Source organism: Sylvia atricapilla, chromosome 3 (genome assembly GCF_009819655.1).
Source record: "Sylvia atricapilla isolate bSylAtr1 chromosome 3, bSylAtr1.pri, whole genome shotgun sequence".
Taxonomy (NCBI): Eukaryota; Metazoa; Chordata; class Aves; order Passeriformes; family Sylviidae; genus Sylvia; species Sylvia atricapilla.
In genome coordinates, this window is record NC_089142.1 from 78,638,850 (window position 1) to 78,661,993 (window position 23,144).

General features: G+C 36.5%; 1 protein-coding gene across 4 annotated transcripts in view; it reads left to right on the forward strand.

The window, feature by feature from the left end:
* The window catches only part of STRN (striatin), a 63,059-nt gene that overhangs the window by 27,830 nt on the left and 12,085 nt on the right, over positions 1 to 23,144 (forward strand). For 2 of the 4 annotated variants that reach the window (XM_066315925.1, XM_066315924.1), the window contains exons 6-10: positions 8,697 to 8,832; positions 10,661 to 10,796; positions 14,501 to 14,611; positions 17,546 to 17,689; positions 19,833 to 19,969. In XM_066315925.1, the coding sequence (XP_066172022.1) occupies positions 8,697 to 8,832; positions 10,661 to 10,796; positions 14,501 to 14,611; positions 17,546 to 17,689; positions 19,833 to 19,969 (664 nt within the window). Of the gene's footprint in view, positions 1 to 8,696; positions 8,833 to 10,660; positions 10,797 to 14,500; positions 14,612 to 16,908; positions 16,996 to 17,545; positions 17,690 to 19,832; positions 19,970 to 23,144 lie in introns of all 4 variants that reach the window. The other 2 variants (XM_066315923.1, XM_066315926.1) reach the window with 2 other exon arrangements.

Consider the following 23,144-nt stretch of genomic DNA (forward strand, 5'->3'; position numbering starts at 1 on the left):
AAGGGCACGTGAGTATTTGTCAGGACCATGAGACATTGGGACAGTTGCAAACTAAAATGCAGACTGAAGACTCTCTGTGACTGTATGGGTACAGTGAAACTCTTCACAGGAGAAAGCTTTGCTATCACCAAGGAAGCCTGTGAACTGCTCAGCAGTTTGGCAGATTTTCTGGTTTAAAACACGTAATGGACATAATGTCAAATATCTGCTAGCAGGTCTGAAGACACTGGTCAACCTGAAGATGTTCTAGTTACATTTGTAGAGCAGAGCACTGGGCAGAAAGTGATGCATGAAAATGGATGTAGTCCAACAAGGAATACACCTCTGTTGAAGAGAGAAAAGACACATAGTGTGTTTGGTCTGTTTGATCTTGGAAGAACATAATATGCATGCAGTTGAAGCTGTGCATTTCAAGTCTGTGTTTTAGAAAACTGTTTACATTGAGTGAAAAATGTGAGAAGTAGAGTACAGGACTGGAGTAAAGAGGAACCTTGGGATTGAGAAACAGTAAAGACAAATCAATAGGAGCTTGGAAAGAATGTGGATGAATGTGATGAAGATAATGTACAATAGAGGGGAAAAAGGTACAGTGAAAACCAGAAGAAATATGGATTTAGTGATGTGTTTCCAGAATAGGACAATGGAAGGCACACTAGCTTTTAATTTCCTTAAAGATTTCTCCAAATAGCATTGTAAATTGAAAAAAGAACAGATTGGCTCAACTGCCTTCTGTACAACTGAACATTCATGTGATAAATTCCAAAGAGAGGAGAGAGATGGTATTTGATGCTTTTATGCTGCCATATGGTTATCTCTTTGAGATGAAAGAGGGAGTAATGACAGGAGGAAACAAAATCCTTTATGTTTTCATTATTTATTTGGTAGTAAAAACCAGTACTTTCTTGGTGAAATGAAAGTGGTGGAGCACATAATAAATTAGTATTGCAAAAAATTCCAGGGAAAGAATGGAAAAGCTAATCTACTTCTCAACACAGTCTGATTTTAGCAGTTTGTGTGTAAGTGTACTAATCTGTGCATAGTGCTTGTTGCTGCAACTCAGCCTCCCTCTGAAATACCTCTGTGACTTGCTCTGACTGTACTTCTGAGCACAGTGGAAACCCACACATTTCTTATTTTTTAATATTTTCTAATGCCTTTGATTGTTTTAAAGATAATTCCTGGCATTTTTCCTCTGACCTCGGGGATGTGTGAAGTGTTTACTTCATGGTGGGTGTGGAGGATATTTTTCCTCTCTTAAGGTTATTAGAGCTTTTACAGATTTTAAAGTTGTTTGTTACAGCAGCACTTGCCTGTAATATGAGTTATATCTTCTTGCCTGTCCTTTATACCTATTTCAACAGCCGATGTTTGGACACTCAGTGTTTGGCATATCAACATGGAGTTGAGCCTTTTTGTGCAAAAGGCTAGTGAGAATGGGGTGATTATTGTGAAACTGATGCTGTGTGCTTTGGTATGTAGAAGCATATGATGGTTAATGTGTGGAAATGCTTAATACAATAATATTTATTTGCAGCAGAGATTATGTAATGCGACTTCAGCTAGGCTCTAGGTATTTTAGAAAATTGCTGTCTGGTCCCTCAGAGCACAGTTTTGTATATCCTAAATGATTGCAGTTACATCAGAGAAGTTCCCCTTCCATTGGTACTGTGATCAACAAACCACTATTGTGTGACTCTGTTTTAAACCAAATCAGTTTCTCTTCATCCTCAGGTGAAGTAGCCTCAGACTTTGTGTTACTAGCTGCTACATGTGTGGCCAGACTTGTATTCTTACACTGCCTATTTATTTGCTGATGTACAGATCCTCTTGAAAACTTTAGCACTCAAGAAAGACATCATGTGGATTTTGAATGCACCCTGCAAGATTTTGAATCCATAAATGAAATGTTAATATGATAACGTGAGCTAGATATAGTCCTGTTTTCACTTATTTCATGGAATCTAAAAGGAAATCAGTTTTCAGTTTCTTCAATCAGCTCACTTGCATTGCAAAAGATAAGTACCACTTGGCATGACTGGACTCAAAAACAGATACTAAAATAATAACCTCATAATAATGGTTTAAATTCCTAACACTTGCAGTGAGAGGAATGGGTGCTTTCCCCCAGCAAACTGAAACAGAAACGAAAGTTGCCTGCAAATGTAGCTTGTAGCCTTGAAAACATGAAGGTATTGAAGTATCTTTAGTTCATTTATTACCTCATTTTTAGAAGCTTTATCCTACTGAGTGAAACCTAAACAGTCAAATTAGTTTACCTTCTTGAAGGTGTGTATTTGACTACCATTGAGTATGAGTGGAAGCAACTATAATAAAGGAATAGAACTGGAAAGGAATGAGGAGATACCAAATATGTGTGTATATATATATGCATAGATATGAATGTCAATATATAAAAACAGTATTGACTAGTTCTTGCTAAGGGTTTGATCATTAGAACTGTGAATAGCCAATGGAAACTTCTTAAAGAAGAATGGCCCTGAGTGATATACCAGTCTCTCTCTGAAACTTACCTGCTGCTATTGAACTGCAAAGGGCTTCCACTGCCTGTACTTTACATGAGCAAGAGGGCATCAAACATCAGCATTTGAGAGCAAATCTGAAGTTGTTTTCAAAAATTAAATATTTTTTAAAACTTTATCTTTCTGATATACAAGTCATCCCAACTGACACTTCAGTGAATGAAAATCTTTGTATGCCAGAAGACCTTAGTAACTCTTTTGCATCTCTAAATCCTATTAACACTGGCCCAAGTAATGAAAATGCTGCATACTGACTGATAAATGTTGTTTGTTGACTAGCTTATAAAATGGTTTATTTGGGAAAATACTTCTGAATTTGTAAACCTCAGGTAATACTTGCTATGAAAAAGACTTCCAAAATAGTATGCAAGTAGATGTTGAATTACTAAAATAAAAGAAAAAAATCCAAAGTAAAGACAATAAGGCAAATGGATTTTGGATTTTTTTCACCTTTTTTCTGTTTCTCTCTGCCTCCATCTTGCAGTGACCTAACAGGTGTTTCAAAGTTACCTTGATTTAAGCCAGATCTGGATACTTCCAGCAGATGCACTAAAGCAAAAAAAAAAAAAAAAAAGTTGATAAATTGAGGGTTTTGTGTGAAGAAAGAAGTACAAATGGACCACACTTTTAATTGGCACCATTCTGTGGCTTAAGAGTTTGAGAGGTGCTTCTTGGAAATGTCACATAAGACTTACAGTTCAGAAAATATGGGGAGAAAGAGAGAAGTTGTGCAGTTGGAGAGAGAGAAGCAAAGAGAGGGGAGATGAATGGAGAAATAACTTTAAAAAGTTACTCTGGTACCTCAAATATGAAGGTTATTTTTTATAACACTTGTTTGTTTGATATATTATAGTTAGCTGACTAGATTTGGCAAGAGAAGTGGTCCTTACTTTTTAAGTGTCATTCCTTTCCGATTCCAGTTTATATCCAAACCATTTTGTAAGTGTTGCTTACCAGTTGTAATACATACTGCACTAGTTCTTGCATTGTGTGGTGTGAATTCATAAGCGATTTCAAAGGTTGTGACCGACTGTTAGCCTGGCCTGTGTTCATTGTGTGTAAATTTTGATGATTGTAAGTGTTCCATAGTTTTATAAGTTATTTTGATATTTTCTGTGCTGCATTATGAAAAATTTTACAGTGTTGAACATCTAATGAACTGTTCTTAATATCACTCCCCTTTGAATTTTGATGCATTTATTTAATGAGTACAGTTTGGTAGAATTTAACTAGCCACATTGAAAAGACTGTTTTAAAACGCAATAACTAAATTTTGTGGGGAATTAATAAAACTTATGAAGACTATGCAGTAACTGTTTTGATAGCAGTAGGAAACTGAAACAAAGAAAATGGCTCAAGAAAGAGTATGGTAGAACAGCTTGGAATGCTGGGTCTCAACAGGTTCTTTCCAGCTGTACAAGCTCCCAGGAACATTTCTCAACCTAAGCTGAACTTGTATTTTTTTAACTTTATTGTGGTATTTCTTCCTGCTTCTGAATTTATCAATAAAATCTTGGTTTTATTTAAGATAAATTGTGTATGTCTTGGATAAAAGGAACAAAATAAAAAGGCCTCTACTCTTTCCTTTGAGTCTGCGAGTAGGAAGGAGGCAGTTAAGGGCCTTGTGGTTGGACAGTTCATGGGAGAAGTTTAGGCTCTCCCTGGACATGACCACAGACTTTGCAGAGTTATTATCAGCAGAGGAGAAGGTAATGATAGAAATATAGATTGTGTTAGTTACAAAGAAAATCCATGTCTGTAATGTGACTTTAGTCTAAGTTAAACTTGACTTTGCAATTTGAAATGTCCTGGATCACACTGGGAGCAGAAAAGGTATCATCAGCATTCTGTTTTAGTTTCCCCAAAAAAATTGCACCTTGCCTGTAGGTTATGGCTTCTGCATTTCACTCATTAAGAAACAGGAATTGTGTTAAGATCATGAATATTAAATATTGAGAGCAAGTACATTCAGTCTGAAGTATACATTTTTTAAACCTGGTACTATTTCAGTGTCAGAACCAACTGGATTTTTAAAATACTTGTGTCGAGGCATGTCATGGTTGGGCAGAAAATGAAGAGTTGGTGTTATGCCTGCAGAGCCCAGCAGAGCCAGGCTTGCTTTATTTTAATAGTGTATGTGGAATATCCACAAATATTTTTTTGTTTGTTTGTTTTGTTTTGTTTCATGGGAAGGTGTTAGTATTTTTAGTCTTAATGGGGCCAAGGGGTTAACACAAACCTGAATAATTGAACAGCCTGTAAAAGACAAATTGGGCTCAGATTTTCACAGCCATCACAGCTGCGCAGAATTCTGTCAGCTTCTCCTGAGGAGGAAAACACTCATGTGATTTCAGTTTCATGTTACTTTAAGGGACTTAAGTACTTCTTTTACCATCCCATTTGTAACAAGAATTTTGTGTTTTAAACAGGAAAACATTTCTTAATTTTGGGAATCAGAAGTTTCCTGTTTCAAGAATGATATTCACAAAATCTGTGCACTGCCCCTCCATTGTAGTAAGATGGAAAACCCAGCAGTATTGGTCTAGATACAGTTACCTTCTAGCAGTACTTTATAGTTATGCTCATGAGAAGCAGTTAGTCCTGTTGTACCTAATTGTGGGTAGGCAGGAGTAGCGAGATAATCTCTCTGCCCCAAAGAATTTCCTCTCTACTTGGATAAGGCTGCTGGAAAGGAGGGTGTAATGGACGGAATTAACAGTACATGATAGAAGACACGAGCCTGTTTAAATGATTTTTGTTGGATTGGTTGGGTAGGAAGTGCTGAATCAACTGGGGTGAGACCTTCAAGGAAAGAAGCCAAAGTTAGGTGCTGGAGAGAAAAGCATGCAAGAGTGCTGTTGCAGAGTCTGACTGGGAAAGGAGCAGTGGGAAAGAGATTCAGAACAAGCAGCTGAGGAGCACCAGATTGTGGAGGCCCTGCCACACTCTGACTGCCCTATGGTCTCTGTTTTGGCAGGTTCTGGTTTATTCTTCCCCAGCTGGTTTTGTTTAAATAGTATGGCTGGGGAGGAAGGAAAAAGCTGCTCCTAAGTTCTTGCACTTTGAAAACATGTTCTCCCTTAAGGAATTGTCCTTGTTGAATTGTCCTTTTTAGGGATTTTGGTCTCTATTTGCAACAGGCCCTGAACCTTCCTGTAGTCTTGCCTCACTCGTGCTTGTAATGCCACAGTTTGTATCATTCCACCCTTTTGGAGTTTGATTCTATCATTTTCACCCATTGATTTTTTAAAAAAATACTTGAAGCTACAAAAGCCCTGGAAATGTCGAATTGTGTTTCTTTTTCTAAAATGGAATTTAAAGTTAGTTATTTTACTATCCCATCTCTGAATATATTTTTGACCCCTCTGCTTTTTTATGTTGCTTTGTGAATGACCCCCTAAGAGAAAGTAAGTAACCAGATGGAAAATTAATGAAACAAGCAAACTTGAAATTTCCATCAAAGTACATAGTAAAAATTAGCTAAGGGCAGACATTTTCCTTCAATACATTTTGTTCTTCCTAAGTATTCATGCTGACAGCATTATCTAAAATGCGTTATGTTCATATGCTGCTAAAGGATGACAAATAGCTCAAATTATAAAATTACCTTTGATTTGGCTGCTAAAGTTTATTGGGGTACAGTATAGGAAATCAGCTGAAACTGTCTTCCTTTGAATAGTTTAAATATTCTGTCTCTTCTGTTTTCTTGTTTTTTTGGTTCTTAAGAATTCTTTCTTGGAAGTTGCGTCTTAGCACAAATAATCTTCTGTGGCACTACGCTGACTGTACATTTTTGTACTATGCAAGAGTTTTGAAATACACGATAAATAAGCTAACATGTTCCCCCATTGCTTGAGATGCCTATTTACCCTTGCTCCCCACGTAAGTGCAGATTCATTGTTTTATGAATATATCCTGCCCACTAAAACGTGTAATAGTTAGTAGGATAGTTGAAATCAGAGCAGTTAATAAAAAAAGTTATAACCTCTTTTGGTAGTTACTTTGAACTTCAGTGTGAGAGAGCCAGGCTTAGGAGCAAATGTGTACAGAGCCATGTCTGGTATGAATTACTGCAAATACTTGGACTAATAGAAGGATATCTGTTTCTTAATAGTAAGTTCTCTTAATTGAAATTCTATATTCCATGTTTGGTATTAGTTCATAGATTGCTGTTTACTGGAGTATGTCTGATAATTGCTATTACAGATCAGCCATAGTGTTTTTACATGGCAGATTTTTACATGGCAAAATACAGAGGAAAAGAAGAAATAGTTGTAGCTGGGTCATTTTAGTCAAATAAAAGTATAGATGGACTCAGAATTTGCTGCAACTCAAGAAGTTAGGCAAATGAAGCACATTACAAATTTGTCTTATCAAGATTTTTCTGTTGGAAAGAGCAAGGCAATCATACTTGTACAATTTCTGTGAAAATGTACATTATTGCTACAGATTAATGAGGTGTTATAGGCTGCCCAAGTAGTGATTACTTAAGGAAAATTAAAAATAATACAGAGTGTTTTCAGATTTGTCATAGAAACAAAGGTCACAATACTGCAGGAAGCCGGGCAATTCTGAAACATGCTTAAGATTGTTCTTATCTAAGTTAAGATCTAGAAGAGTGGAAGGAATATTCTCAGAAGAACCAGCTACCATGAAAACTGGACATCATGGTATATTATGCTGCAGTGTATGCAGAATTTCTAATGGTGAATGAAATTTGTACTGGTATCTTTTGGGCAATAAAGGTGAGGCCAAATGAAAAACAAGTAGAGTAGCAAATTGTCTTAATGAAATGCAGATCTACTGGGGCTATGGTGAAGCCACTTCTGCTGATTGTTGTCATGTAAGAACAGAACTGCTTGAGGAGAGAAGGAAGTGTACTGTTTATCATGCCTTGTTACACATCAAAGCCTTTGCCCTTGGACGCTTCCTGTACTAGATCTTTGGAAAGTGTTATGACGAAACACTGGAGGAAGTGTGTGATGGACGGATGATCAGGTGTTCACACTGCAGGGAGTTCACACAGCCTTACTGTATAGGTGTGTTAGCTGATTGAACCTTTTGAAAAGGTTAGCAGAGGCAAGGCACTTGCTGATAGTAAGGGTAACTGCACAAGACAGTTTAGAGCTACAGTTCTGAAAAGAGAGAGGGAGAGACTTCTGCTGTTTCAGTGGTTGAAATCAAGATGACGTGCATTTAGTGATGAACTATGAAAAGCTGACTACTGATTAAAGGTAAGAAAACAATAAAGCTTGTCTTCACTGCTGTAAAGCCATCTAAAGAATGTACCAGGTTTTGCTGAAGTAACTGTAACAATTAAAAATGAATCATTTTGGTTCACCACCATATCTTTCAGGGGTTAATGGAGAAGTGCATCTTCTGCATAGAAATCACCGATCCTGCTGATAATTTTAGGACTGCTTTATCTGTACTTCTGTCAGAGTTTTAATAATTGTTACAGTCTTGTTTCTTGGATTCTTCCTCTTTGGTTGTTAATATAACAACCTTTATGCTTCCTGTTCTGAGGCCCTGCCTAAATTTCTGCCAGTGCAGTCATAATTTTACCCAATCTTTATTCATTTCCTTATTCGTTTGATGTAAATTGAAATATTATTTAGTCATCAATTGTATTTTCCCATTAAATTCTTTTATAGTGTTATATTTATCATGTCATAAAAGCTAATGAATGATAGATCAAGAGGCTGGTGTTTCTCAGCAAGATAAGGAATATTAGCTAGAAGGGGAAAAGTTTTCCTGTACCCTGATGTACATGTGAGAACCCAGCTTGGTAGCTGTGGCTCATGTCCCTGTTGGTGAGGCTTTCAATAGTGGCATAAAAGTATTGGTGTTGCTTTGAGCATGTGTCAGATGAATGTTGCTTTAAAATGCTTCAAAAATAAAAAATCAAAGTGTCTGTCCTAGTAATGGCAGCCATACTAAGTATAGTTGTTGGTTCTAATAGTGCAGTTTATGTCTATTATTTAGTTCCTTAGCCACAAGTGTTTTTATCTGTTAACAGTCCATTTTTACTTGTAGGCTTGTTTTAGTCTTACATGTTGTTGGACATAATAATACAGGACAGGTTAATAAATGCAAAAGAGACTTCATTGTGATTTCTTTTGTCTCATGATGGTGGTTGTTGTTGTTGTTGTTTAGGAAGCCTGAATTGACTGACTCTGCCTCTCTGCTAGAGACCTTCAAGTTTCTTGAAAATGCAGCTGCAGACTTTAGTGATGAGGAAGATGAAGAAGATATTGAAGGAAGAGAGAAAACAATCATTGATACCGCAACAGTGAGTGGAAAAAATAATTGAAAAAGTTACGAAGAACAGAAAAAGTCAGATTAATGAGGTGCCTATAAGCAAAGTATATGACTGTGTATGTACACATGCAGATCATTAATGCATCTTTATGATGTTCTGTCCAAGCATGTGTGCATAAGAGGAATTATATATACATTTCTAAGTTTGTGCATACAAGTTATGCTTTGCCATCTTTATTGCTCTAAGTTAGAGAAAATTTTTCTAAAATTGTCTCTTTACTATTCCATACTGACTAATATTTTTGATATATCCTGAAGCATAGTTTTTAAGGTATCAGATGTTCTCTTTTTACAGTCTGAGCCTAGTTTGAAGGTGTTGTTCATAACATTGCATGTCAATAATTATTCTTCAATATTTTTTTAAAAATTATTGATGCTTCAAATTACCTGTAAAAGTTTGTCGTAGAGTACACTACTGAAATACGCTTGTAATGGTTTTATAGCTTGTAGAAGGAAGAAATGTAACTGGAAGAACTCTAATGTAGTTAAAATTTTTTTTCATTTCTTTAGTCAAATGCCTTAACCTCACTCGTGATCTATACTTTGCTGTCATTTGTTCATGTGATCACATAAATACATGCAATCAGCATTCTTCTTTAAAATTAACGTTTATTCCGTTAATTGTGTTTCCTAAAAATTGAAGCAGATGAGATGATGGATGTGATTGTTTTTGTGGTAGTTTTAAGACTTAAAACTAAAAAACCAATGAGCTCTATGGCATTTTTAAAGAGAGTCTTTTCACATCTTACCTGTCACTTATGGACTGTGAACTAATGTTTGAGACTTTTCTGTTAAGTTCTGTATAATACAGTATGTTCACTAAGCCTGCTGAAGAAATGAAGCTTGAAGTTTAGAATAGCTTCAGGTTTAGAAATTGGTTCACTGTATTTGGAGGAAATACAGTCACTCATCCTCACGAGCTGTGGGATGTTGGACTATGTATTGAAGTCTTCACAGACTGACCCTTACCAAGGTTTCAAGTCAATGTAAATTTTCTATGTCTGTAGAAGTAAAAATTATGGTATGGTTTTCATGTATCATGGCATCAGCTTACTGGTTGGTCAAATAACTGCAAAGAATCTAGTTCATTTTGATTATTGAGGGGAAAGTAATTTTTTTATGGAAAACTTAAAATGAAATTCTTCATTAAAACATACATTTTTTTCTTTTACCAGAATTCGCTTTTGAATCTGAGAGGGAACTGCAGTTTAAACATGAAAAGCAACATGTTTAATTAGCAATAACATCTGAGAAAGCATTCAGGATGGAATGACTTGTGAAGTCTAAGAAAATCAGTACTTGTCAGTTGTGGGGTTTGGGGTTGGTTTATTTGTTTCCTGGAGTTGTGTCTTGGTCCACATAGAGAATGATTTCAGAATTTAAAGTTAGGCTATTTTCAGAGAAGCAAAATGAGTTTGGTTTTGCTAAAGTCTTTTCTTTTGCATTCTTGGGTTTTTGTTTGTGGGTTTTCTGTGTTTTTCAAAAGCGTTTTAAGAGAAAGTTTGTGCATTCTAGAATTAAGGAAAGAGATAGTAGTGGTTAGTGTAGGTTCATTATCCACGTGGTTGGTTATTAATGGTCTCAGGAAGAAAGAGTTACACAGAAGTTTCATTTTCACTTAGAGGTTTGAACAAAGTCTGCGTCCTATTCCAGACTTGCTTATTAATGTGTACTTTCCTGCTTCCTCTTCTACTTCCTGTTTGGATTTTGTGTAGAGGACAAGACAGTCCTGCTTGGGTTAAAAACGTGTTTGTAACTTAATTCTTTTTTTTTTTTCCCTATCCTTTCTGACCCTTCAGATTGTAAGGAAAAGAGTGCTGTCTGACAGCAGTGAAGACAGAGATACAGAAGAAGCTTTGAAAGAGTTTGACTTTTTGGCTACCTCAGATGATGGTGATGCAGAATCAAGAAGTTCAGGGGATGGAACAGACTGGGGTAAGGAAATTTGATGAATCATTCCAGGAGAAAAAAAAAATTGCTAAGAATATATTGTGACTGATCAGTTCATTGAATGAGATCACTGTCAGGATCACAGCACCTTTCGATTATTTCCACTATTTCTATTTTATTATCTGTAAATAATTGGCAGACTGAAGTCCTCTTGATATTAATATTAATTTTTTGTACACTGCTTTAATGTAAAAATTCTTCAAGGTTTCTGCCTTAGGCCATTTTTTCTTTTTCTTTAATTCTAAGGCAGATAAAATTTAAATTTTATGAGTGGTATTTCAGTGTATCTTTCCAGTGACCCATGCACATGAAGGGCTCTGATAAAGCTGTATTTTACAATTATGATATTAAAGTTATTTTGTCATCTTTGCTTTCTCCCACTTTGATGCAGAGAATAATGTGAGTCATGAAATCCAAATTAGTTGTACTCTTATTGTGTAATTTAGTAATTTAGTTAATATGGACTCTTCAGTTGCTCAAACTTTCATAATTTAGCAAAATGTCATAAAGAGACATTTCAGCAACTCCTCTCTGTTTTAGATTGCCACCATCCACTTTACCTTGACATAATTATTCTGCCTAAACCCTCAGTATAGAGAAGGGGGGAAAGAAGAGAACTGGTTAAATATCTTGATGGGAAGTTGTTTCCTACTTAAGCTGCTCGGGAAGGTCTTAAGGATGAATGGATGCAAAGGGAGATGTTGAAGTTGATGGGAAATAATTGAGATTTATAATGGAGCAGCAACTGTGACAGAACCATGGTAGCTGTGGCTCCAACGTGAGCTGTTGGCTCCAAGATGCTGTATTTCGCTGAAGCCATGTCCATCTCCTGGTTGGGCTCCAAGTTACTGTTCACTGGGGAGTAGTCTCTGCTTAAGAGGATCATTAGATACAGCAGTCTTCTGTTCACCAAACAAATTTAGGAATACTGCTCTTAAAGAAAAAATCTGATACTGATCTTTAATACTAAAATTTTATCCATTTATGCTTGGTCAGTGCAGCTATTGCTTGTGTCACCAGAAAGTCAGTATGCCAACAGGAGCTTTTTGTTCTCAAATTCACAAGTCTGGTTTATTGTTGTTGTCATTGATGACAGCTGAGTACAAGTGAGGGGAAGTCTAACATTTAAAATAAATTGTTATGAAAAGTAGTAGTTTCATTTCCAGTAATGCAAAAGGGGTTTTTTTCAAGTTGGAGATGTTCATGTTTTTCAATTACTTCTTTCACAACCTGTGTCTTTTATGGTAATAAGACTAAGCTTCTTCAAGGAACTGCTGTTATAAATCACTTAGGTCAGTTTAAGTGAAACTGTTAAATGAAATACAGTAGAGTGATATTTTTAGTGAGGGACAGCAGCGAACAGAGGAAATTCTTTCTTCATTTTGGATTAGAAGTATTACTGCTCAGTTACAGTAATCTGTTGGACCCATTTGGCTGGAAAGGTCCTCAGATGTTTTCTGGCAATTTTTAAACTATAAAGCACTTGAATAGCAGTAGTTCAGGATCCACTTCTGAAGTTGAATAGTATCTGTGGGACATGCGGGAAGCGTGCTGGGACAGTCTGTAGAACATTAATGTATTGGGTGTTTTCCTGGCAACAACACAATCTAATAAAAATCTATTTCTTTTTTTTTTTTTCTTTTTTGCTGGAGGAGGGAAAAAAGTCTTGTCTAGCCAGGGAGGAAAAGCATGATTAAAACTTCTAACCTAACTCCAGAAAGACTAGATACTTGTTTCTTTGAAGCATGATTTTCTCATATCTTTTTTGAATTCTTTATGCAGTTCTTGCTCATTGGTGATAATTGAGGTTTATGCATTAAGAGGACATGACTTAGCCCGTAGACAATCTATTTGAGAGTCTCTCTTCAGCTTACTAATGCTTATTTTCATAGGTTTTCTTAAAAGACTTAAGCTGCTTAACTTAAGTTAATTTGACAGTCCATGAGTATAGAATCATGATGGAAGGATTCAAATGAGTGAGAGAGCACCTTAAAAAGTATCTTCTCCCTCTGTGATGCAAGTCTGAGCAGAGTCAGGCTCTGTTTTCTCAACATCTCTACATGACGTAGTTAGAGGCTGCACTAAGATACCTTTTTCTGACATCACTGAACTCTCATAGTAGTCTCAGCCCCTCCTTGAAGCTTATCCGCTCCAGCTTCCTGGACTGTCTTAGTGGCTCCCTCAGACTTGCTACACTACACCAATAATAGGTACTTTGGACTCTGGTTTCTGAGTATTGAAATAGAGGTTTCTGAGTATTGAAATAGAGGTTTCTGAGTATTAAAAATGAGAGGTTTCTCAGTATTAAAAATGTTGTATTGGATACAGTACTCAAAAGTGTGGTCTCACAGGTGCCCAAAACAGGGGAACAGTCACTTGCCTCACCCTCTTGGTTATGTTCTTGTTAATACAGCCCAGGATACCATTGGTTGCTTTTGCTGCAAGAATCTCTATACTGCCGAATCCTGTTGAATTTGAGGTTGATAGAGGATCTTTAGCTGTTTTTCAGCATTGTTCATTTTTGAAAAGTTAGTCACATTAAAACCCGTGTGTGGTTTTTATCTTCTGTCCAGTCATAGTGACTGCTTCAGACTGTGATTGATAGTGTTGTGCTTCCTCTACAGACATTTAAGTTCTGCAGCTTAGTCTGAGGATAAGTTTATTATTGCTTGTATTTTGAAAGGTCTAGAATAGCTTATTGATATAGAAAGCAACCTTTTCAGAAAGGAATTAATCTTTAGATAATAAGGTTGAGATTTTAATGAGAAAACAAAGCAAAAAGATAGTGCATTTCAAAGATTTTGGAGCTGTAATGATCATGAGAATATATATGAGGAAAAGCTGTATTACCTCCCCTCCTCTCAGAAATTACTTTTCTAAGCTGCCTCAGGACAGCCTCCATATATGGAAAAATTACTTGGGGGATTTGAACTCATGTAACATGTTTTGTTCGAAATCTCCAAATACTGTAGAATTGGAAGGATACTTCTATTCTAAGTTATGTCACAGAGGAAGCAATTTGAGAGAGATGCTTAAGAAAAAAACCACCCCCCAACCCCCCCCAAGAAAGTGGGGATATTTTTTCATTAGGTACGCTGAAATATTTTGGACATTTTTTCCCAAAGATTACAACCTCAGACCTTCACCTTTTTGTGAAGTTTCATGGCTTTAGTGCTCCAAGGGTTTATTTAAACCATGATGACATTAATGTTGTGTTCCAAAATTATTTGAATGTGCTACTGCTTTGTGTAAATGCCAACATAGCACAGAGACAATAAAATAAGAATTTGAAATGCAGTAACACAACATCTGAGTTGTAAAGTTATGTTGACGAGTAACATAGCTGTTTCTTCTAGATTATAATAATTCTTTCCTTGGAGGAAAGAAAAAGCTGAAAAATACATCCTGATTTATTGTAAAGTAAATGTCGCTCACATTTATGGACAGCTATATGCTTGGTTATGGGAATTAAACACGTGAAATTTCATCTCAATTTTTTATTAAGAACATTCCGAGTAAACAGAAGTCGAATGTGAGTTGCAGTTTTACAGCTTTCACAGGCTTGGTGCTATTTCTGTCTGTTTAAAATAAAAGACAAATGCCGTTGACAGCAGCTGTTGCCTCCTTCAGTGGAGATCACTTGGTGACATTATTGAAAAAGGATGTTTCATTTGTTTCACTTTGTTTAGAAAAGGAAGACCAGTGTCTCATGCCTGAAGCCTGGAATGTCGACCAGGGAGTTATAACCAAACTCAAGGAACAATACAAAAAGGAGCGCAAGGGGAAAAAGGGGGTGAAGAGTAAGTGGAAAACATTGCACCTTAAAATCATAAATCTCACATCTTTCACACCCTTAATTCTATCTCTCTTTCAATGTTTTCCTAAAATTACTTACTCTTTTACTTTGCTGCTCCTGACTGCTTTCCTGTTCACCAGTTCTCAGGGGTTGAAATTAATGACAGATGATCAAGTTACCTGATAAATAGTTGGATTAGATATAACTTCTTCCAACCAAGTGTTGGGCTAGCTAAAAATTCTTGCTTTGAGCATGTTTTGCACTTTTGTTATTCAGATATTTAAATTGTAAAAGGCATTGTTTTAATACTTCACACTTCAATACAGAAGACTTCAGAACCCTTTCTTAGCTGGAAACATGCCAGTTTCACAGGAAGAGTTAAAGTCTGGTATATAAATAATCAAAGAAAGAAACCAAACTGGAAACTCTATTGAGTATCCTATTAGATGACAGTGGGAGAAAACAGGTTAATTTCTACCCCTGTTTATACTTGACATTCACAACATGAAAGTCATGCTGTCATCATAATTTGTTATGCAGGGCTCGAAATAGGAAGCAACTATGACCATCAGTTTATTTGTAAATCACAGGATTTATTTATTGACTTTCATACTTCTGGGACTAGCCTTTAAAAAAGTTGGGTATTGTGATCCAAAAAACAAAACCACCTGCAAACAGTATCTGAAATACAGTTTCTAGCCCTGTATTTTTTTTTTTGTTATGTTTCTTGAAATATAGATATGTTTTGAAAATTAAATGGGTTTTGATAGATAGGTAAGCAATAAAAATTTTTGAACTCAGATGGAGAGTTTAAAATGAAACACTGTATCCATGGCTGTGTTTCAAATACTTAGCTATATTTGAGAATTCATGTGTGAAAGATGTATGTTAATAATATTGCATGCAGCCTGGTAAGAAATTTCAGAGATGTTTCTCCCTTTGTGGGAAGATGCTTATGAATACCAAGAAAATTCTCACTTCCAAAGAGATATGCATAACGATGCAAATATGTCAGATCCTCACATCATTGAGACTGACTTGTTTTATTACCTTTTGTGTTGATGTTCTCATTAGCTGCTGCTCAGCAGTTTGCTAAGTGGCTGAAATCATGTTATGAAATACAAAAACTAAACCTCTCTTTTTTTCCAAATTAAAAAGACAAAGTTAAATAATTACTATGCTTTAAATTTCTCAAGTGATATTTTTGTCATTTTTGGAATAATTTAATTTACTCTAAGTTAATTAACTGGCTAACTGAAGTGTTCATGTTTAACAAAATTGATTCTAAATTTCTTCATGGTTAAGATAGACAGGGCATGACAATGTATGATTACCCTGAAAGTGATTTTTGTAACTTGTCTGTTACTTTTAAAATACACAGACATATTATGTAGTTTACGGTGAATAGCCATAGGGTTAGTTTAGCAGAAATTATTTGATACAAGTGTTGAAATTCTGTTCTTGAATAGCTGTTGTCTTTTTATTTTTGATGATAAAACTTAATTGTTGATATAGACATAGACATTATTGGAATCTGTTTTATATCATTATGATAAAACATCACAATGTAAAAGCAGCACTTGGACATCCAGTGCTCCTTCATGAAGATAACTGATGCTCAGTACCTTTTGGATTGATTTGATTGTTTTGATCTTGGGAGACAAAGTGGTTTACTGTAGCAGTGAAATTAAGCATCTTTCCATGGACAAACCATCATTGGAGGGGCATCAGTGCAGAAAAATCAGAAAGAATCAGAGTCTGTTTTCAATTATTCATAATATTGCAGATAGTGAAGAAGAATGTGAGGGAGGCTGTCTGGAGAAAAAAGAAGGGACTAAATAACATTAAATTTTAGAAAGTTTGTTTCTATGACTTTAATTTCATCATATATGGTGCTTAGCCACTGAACTGCTACTAAGTAAAATACTGTTTTTATAAAGCAGATATTGTAGTAAAGCAATCTTGCAAAATCCTTCTTAGTATTTTTCTGGATTGAGTAATATTTTGGTGACAGACAAGTTAAATACAATTTAGTTTATTATCAGTCATTATGGTTAGGGTGGACAAAGTAGTGTTTGCAACTGCATTAGTAAACTCATGATTTTGCAAGGCTGTAGTAAACATTCCTATGAAGTAATAAGAGAATAGAATCATAGAATGGTTTTATGAGAGAATACAAATATTAGAGTACACTACTGTGTTAAAGCTGCTTAAAAATAGCTGTATTATTTACTGGTCTAGGAAAAAACATAATGGACTATGGGTAAGACATTTTCCCATTCTTAATTAAACTTACAACAGGAAAAACTACCGAAGATATGTTTCAGCCTCAATCCTATATAAAACAGTCAAAACAGGGATGTGGGAAAATGATGGAGCAAAGCACAGGTAAGTGTCAAGGAGGGCATGGGTCTTCACCATATGTAGCTTCAGGAAGTAGGCCAGTGAATCCAGTTGCATTTTTATTTTAATATAACTTTTTGGATTATATAGTTCACGATACTACACTACTGCACAAATAAATTTAAATTACTATGTTGTCATAAGAATATGCTGCACAAAGTACCTGATGCACAAATTCTAAAATATTCACAGATGTCAGCTGTTGTTTTAGCAAAGTAAATATTCTAATTATCTCAAGTGTGGCTCAGTTGGCGGCATTCTTCAGCATCCTGTACAAGTAGCACTCCGAGTTCATACATATGGGGAAAATTGTGCGTTCACAATTCTCAGTTGCTTCTATCACTTTCTTCTTGAAATTCATTTCATGCTGGATGATTAGTTACTGCTGAAATAAGTGCTCATTAGTTTTTCTGTGGTAATGTCATAATGCAAGGTAGGATCCATTGTTGCATGTGCTGCTGTAGCATATCTGATATAAGCAGTGTCATCGTGAACTATGCCTAAACCCTTTAATTTTTTGGTTTTTTCTGGTTAGGGCCCAACAGGTCAAAGCTGCAAGATATGCTTGCAAACTTGAGAGATGTTGATGATCTCCCTTCATTACAGCCATCTGTTGCACCTTCTTCTAGGCCCAGTAGCTCAAGGCTCATTGAACATGAGATAAACAGGACGGATGAAGGTAAATATTAAAAAAGTGCATACCCCGTCGTAGAGGGTGGATGTTTATAGTTACTTCTTAAGGATTATTCTCTAAGACTTTCCAAGCACTTTACAAATTCTGATTCAGTATTGCAAGTTCCAAGTGGGATAAATTATTTCCATTCCTCCATTATGGTCACGATTAGTAAGGTCAAGACACCTGCCTAAGTTCAAGTCTTGGCTGAATACCTTTGAGCATGATGGAAAAAACCAATTTGGCACTTAGGGGCTTTGTAATATGACCATCCTAAAATACTTGGTTTTGTTTGTGCTCAAGCCTGGCAGACAAATGTGGACCATAACTCTGAGGACATAAAAGCATATTTTTTTTCCCCATTTACATAATTTTAAATATATGTGTGTATACATACACACAACACACAAGCATGTCCTTCTTTCCCAAGTACAAAGATTGAGGCTCTGCAGGTAAACACAGATGTCTTACTGTAGCTTTCTAAAACATGTGGGGATTTTGTAGTGAATCATACAGAACAACTTGCAGCTTGCCAGTGTATTAATTTCCATAATGTGTTCCAAAAATTAGGAAAAATTCTCATAGGGGCTAGTCCAGGTATGGAGAGCCACACATGCATATTTGTAATGAAGCACTACTATTATGTCTGAAAATGCTAAGTCATCTATTTGATTCAATATTTGAATTGCTATAATATAGAGCATAATAACTTACAGTATATGAGGCTATATTAATTTGTCAAATATAGCAGCCTTCCAGTACCTAAAGGGAGTCTGCAAAAGAGCTGGAGAGGGATTTCTTACATGGGCATGTAATGACAGTACAAAGGAGAATGGTTTCAGACTAAAAAGAGGGCAGATGTCGATTGGATATTAGGAAGAAATTCTTTACTATGAGGGTAGTGAGACACTGAACAGGTTGTCCAGAGAAGCTGTGGATTGCCCTGTCCGTGGAAGTGTTCAGTGCCAAGTTGGATGGTGCTTCAAACAATCCCATCAAGTGGAAGGTCTCCCTGCTCATGGCAGGGGGGCTGGAACATGATGGTCTGTAAGGTCCTTTCCAACCCAAACCATTCTATGATTCTGTGATATCATGTGCTCTATTAAAATGGTAAATACGTGTTTTGAAAAATGTGCAAAACATGAGTTCCACTTAGCAGTCTTTCAATGAGCGTGAAAAAGTAGGTCGGCCAAGTTATAATTAAGATGCATAAAAAGCCCTGGTGTGTGGAATCGTTACCAAAGGTCTCAGTAGTTCTGCTTCCTTCATGCTCAGTGATTTTCTCTATGAAAGGAGTAACTTAGCAACGCTTTGAGAAGTGGAAGAATTTTTGTTGAATGTTCCCTTTCCAACTTTTCTCACATGTACTGAGAGCTATATTAGCAGAGCAGCTCTATTTTCATGTCCTTTCAGTAATGTGTTTTTTAATTCAGAGACTCAAATGAATTCTCACAGAAAAGGACAGCTGATAGTTATCAATCTCAGTTTGCTATTACTGTTAGCTGTGTCTTTCTTTATAAAGCTGAGGCACCATGGTATTTTGGGCACACATCTTTTTATTCTAGTAAATTTTCAAATTCAGTGTCCTGTATGTATTGTCTGTAGAGTGAAATATTGCATTGTGAGTTCAAAGGACAGGAAAAGAGAACGGTAGTGTAGACTATGGGATGAAGGAGGTAAAAGGTGTTTGTGATGAAAAGGTAATAACTAAGAGACCTAATCAAAGAGCAGCGCTTGAAGGGCTTTTATTTGGGCTGCTCCCACAGCTGTTTTTATCTACACTTAGGTTGCTTCTTCAGCACCTATTTGCATATTTTGTAGTTGGATTAGGGAAGGTGTTTTCTGTGTTACTTGTGCATTATATATGGATGAATTGTAGGACACCCTTCCTGCCCGTGACTGGCTCCATTTACTGTCTGGAGTCGCACACACCTCAAGTGTAGGTGTGTTCAGAGGGTACTGTTTATTGGTAAGTACAGTGATTATCTTTACAATAGCTGTTTTTCTGTGCATCTCTGTGTATCTTTTTGCCCTCAGCTACTTGAGAGATATGTAGCATTCTGAAAGTGGAAAATATGCTTTTATTGTACAGTGTAGTATAAACCAATGTTTCAGGCCTTGTTTGTTTGTTTGTTTTGTTTTCTTGCAGTGGAAGCTTTAACATTCCCTCCGTCCTCAGGGAAATCTTTCATTATGGGAACAGATGAAGCCCTTGAAAATGAACTGGGTCTTGGAGAACTGGCAGGCCTTACTGTAGCAAATGAGGCAGATTCACTGACTTATGATGTAAGTGGTTGTTAATGGTAACTCAACGTCCTTCTGTCTTGTTGAAGGCAGATGCAGGTTACTTGTGTGTAGACTCAGCAGAAAACATTCTCCAGTAAAAATTACACTGCCCAAAGCTGGCCTTCCCATACACAGCAGAATTCAAGCTCTCTACAAGCTCCTCTCCTCTTATTTGCCAACTGTGTCATACAAGTAGTTGAAAGTAAATTAGCGATAATGGTACAGTAACTATCTGGTACCTGTAGCCCCAGTGACTGCGCAAAATCATGGCCAGCAGACTGAATGCCCTTTTACATGGGCTGTATGCAGCTTTGGGCCACTCCACTTCAAAGGAGTTGTAGAGAAATTGAAGAGAGTCCAGCAGCTTCTGACTGATGAGTAGATGTTAAGGGAGCTAGTCTTGCTTAGCTGTTAGGAGGCTGAGAAGTGGTTGAATAGCAGCCTGCAGGTATTAGAAGGGTGCTTGTGAGGATGACAGAGACAAGCTTCTCCATAGCGCCAGGCATTAAGGCAGGAGAAAACAACAGCAAATTACTGCATGAGAGGTTCAGGTAAGACACTGGGGGAGAAAGCTATGTAGTAGATGATACTGAAACAGTTTGCTCAGAGAAACAGTGGAATCCCTCTCCTGAGAGATATTCAAGACTTGGCTGGGGCAGAGCTGTGGTTTACATTACCTGGTACGGTAGTAGTTCCATTTCAAACAGGAAACTGGATCAGAACAATTAGGAGGGTTTTGCGGCCAGGACTTCCGTGGCTAGGTGTGTAGCCTCATTTTTCTTGCACTGTTTATTAAAAGAAATCTTTCTTAAAATTGCATCTTTTCAGTTGTATGCAATTTTTTTTCATATTTCTGATTTCTTCGGAAAAGGTACTTCAGGTGTTAATTTAATCATCTACTCTTGTGTGATCTGTCAGCTTCAGATTAGTCTTGCTATTGTGTTGCCCAGCTGTGTTGAGGTTGAGGGATTTCAGAGATAATTTTTAATACTGTGTTGGGGAAGAATCCTACCCTTCAGTAAGTCTGACTCTTAAATAATCATTATCTAGGATTTTACCATCACAGATGAAATCTGAGACTTTAGAAATAAGATGCACGTCCTTACTTTGAAGTTCTACCCCTGCATGTACTTGTAAAGCAATGAAATACATAGTTAATAAAAGCTTATGCATGTTTCGAGAGTACCACTACAGAGATGTGCCCTACCACTACAGCAAGTTTCTGAACATGTGATATGTTATGAATCATCAATACTGCAATGAATGCAGAGCATTTCTGCTAAAATTAAGTGTTTTAGTATTATCCCTAATTTGGGCTCAGTTCTTAATGTTTTTGCTAATTGTCCCTAACTATGTCTTCAGAGGTAATGTACAAATAAATTTCTGTTACAGGTACTCCTAAAAATCCTAGGCTGGATTTTAAATTCAGAGAACATGACAAACCTAACCCATCTCTACAAGATGCTTTCATTGCTTGACTTCATTGTGCAAGTGTCCATAAAAATGTTGTGTTTGTTCATGTCTCTGTATTCTGAACTAACAGCTTTTATTTATGGAGTAGCACTTCTTTATCCACTCCAATCCTTTCCTGCATGGTAGAGAATACTAACTTCTATTTGTTCATTTGTTCAATGCCTGTATGAAGTCCTGTGATCAGGAATTCATAGTCATGGTTACCTCGACTCTTAACTTTTTCTAGTGCTGACAATTAAAAAAAATATTTACAAATTTTTGCTTTGGTTACTGTGCACTTTATTGAAGCAGAATGAAAGGCTGGTATTTCTATTTCAAGTTTCATTGCAAGTTTAACTTACAGATAATATAATGTTTCTAGTTTGGACTATTTCATACATCTGGCTGCCAAATGTGAATCAGGTATGATTAGTGAAAGTTTAGTATGCTATTTTTAAGTGTCAGTTTTGAATCATATGGAGAATTAAGTTGAAAGATCATGTAAATCAGTCTTTAAATATATTTGCTTTCAAGAGTGGCAGACACTTTTCCCATTTTCTGTCCCTTTCATCCCACTGACATTTTTGCTGGATTCTTTTCTTCTAAAAAATGGCAGCATTAGCCTACCTCATTTAATGGTTTCAGATTTTTACATACTGCTTTGACTGTAAATTGAAGAATGGTTTTCACTTGGTAATGGAGATTATGAATTTGTTACTTAAAAGACAATTTTTTTTTTGTAGATAGGTTTTTAGAGTATCTAACAAGATTAAAATTGCAGGATTGCTAGCCAATACACTTAAGTTTGCCTTTTCTTTTTCCTTCCTTTACACATTCTTGACAAATGTTGACTTTGGTTGGCTCTGTTTTTTTCCTTAGTCTTCTGGATAGTCTTCATAAGATTAAAATAGATTTTAGATAAGAGTAACTGAGCTAGAAAATCATTGGATTTAATGCTGAGTACTAATTTGGAGGTTTTCAACCTCGCAGTAGGCCCTTGTTTGATTTCTTACAACTTTGAACAAGTGCGTGTAATTGCATGTCATTGCTGCTTTTAGTTTTCAGTTTGTTTTCAATTAGTTTTTGATTTTGTATAGACACAAATATTATTATAAGTGGCAAATCTAGATCAGCTGCTAATTTTGGTGTTGTCTGTAGCAGTGTAACATTCCCTCAAACTGCTTTTCAGACCTCAGGTTGCCTTGCTGTTTTACTTTGATGGGGAGAGACAGAAGGAGGTTGTCTGCTGTGTGAGTAACTAGCCTCACAGCTTGTGAGACTGGTGGGTAGAGTGATGTGGTGCAGCCAGGTAGGTGATGTGTCAGGTCTGGAAACTGTTTGCACCTCTGCTCCAGGTCTGCTGGCTTGGGACTGCCCTCCACCTACTTCCCAGTTTATAAACTACCCATCTGGGACTCCTTTCGGAAGGACATTTTTGAATGAAAGGCAAGCAAAATGGAGAATATTATCCTGCCAGGGCTGGAATTCTCTGTTAGGCTATCTCAGATGTCTTTGTGGCTTTTGCAGCTATGGCACAGAACCTGTGCTGCTGGTATGGCAGCTGGAGGCAGGTGGCTTCCCCCCATCACCTAATTGGCATTAGGTGCTTATGTTGAGGCAACTAATTCCTCTCCAGAGATATGTACATCTTGTACCCTTTTTGCTGAGACTTTCTTGGCCAATCTTCAAAAAACCTGCCAGAGCTGCTAACTGTACAGTCCTG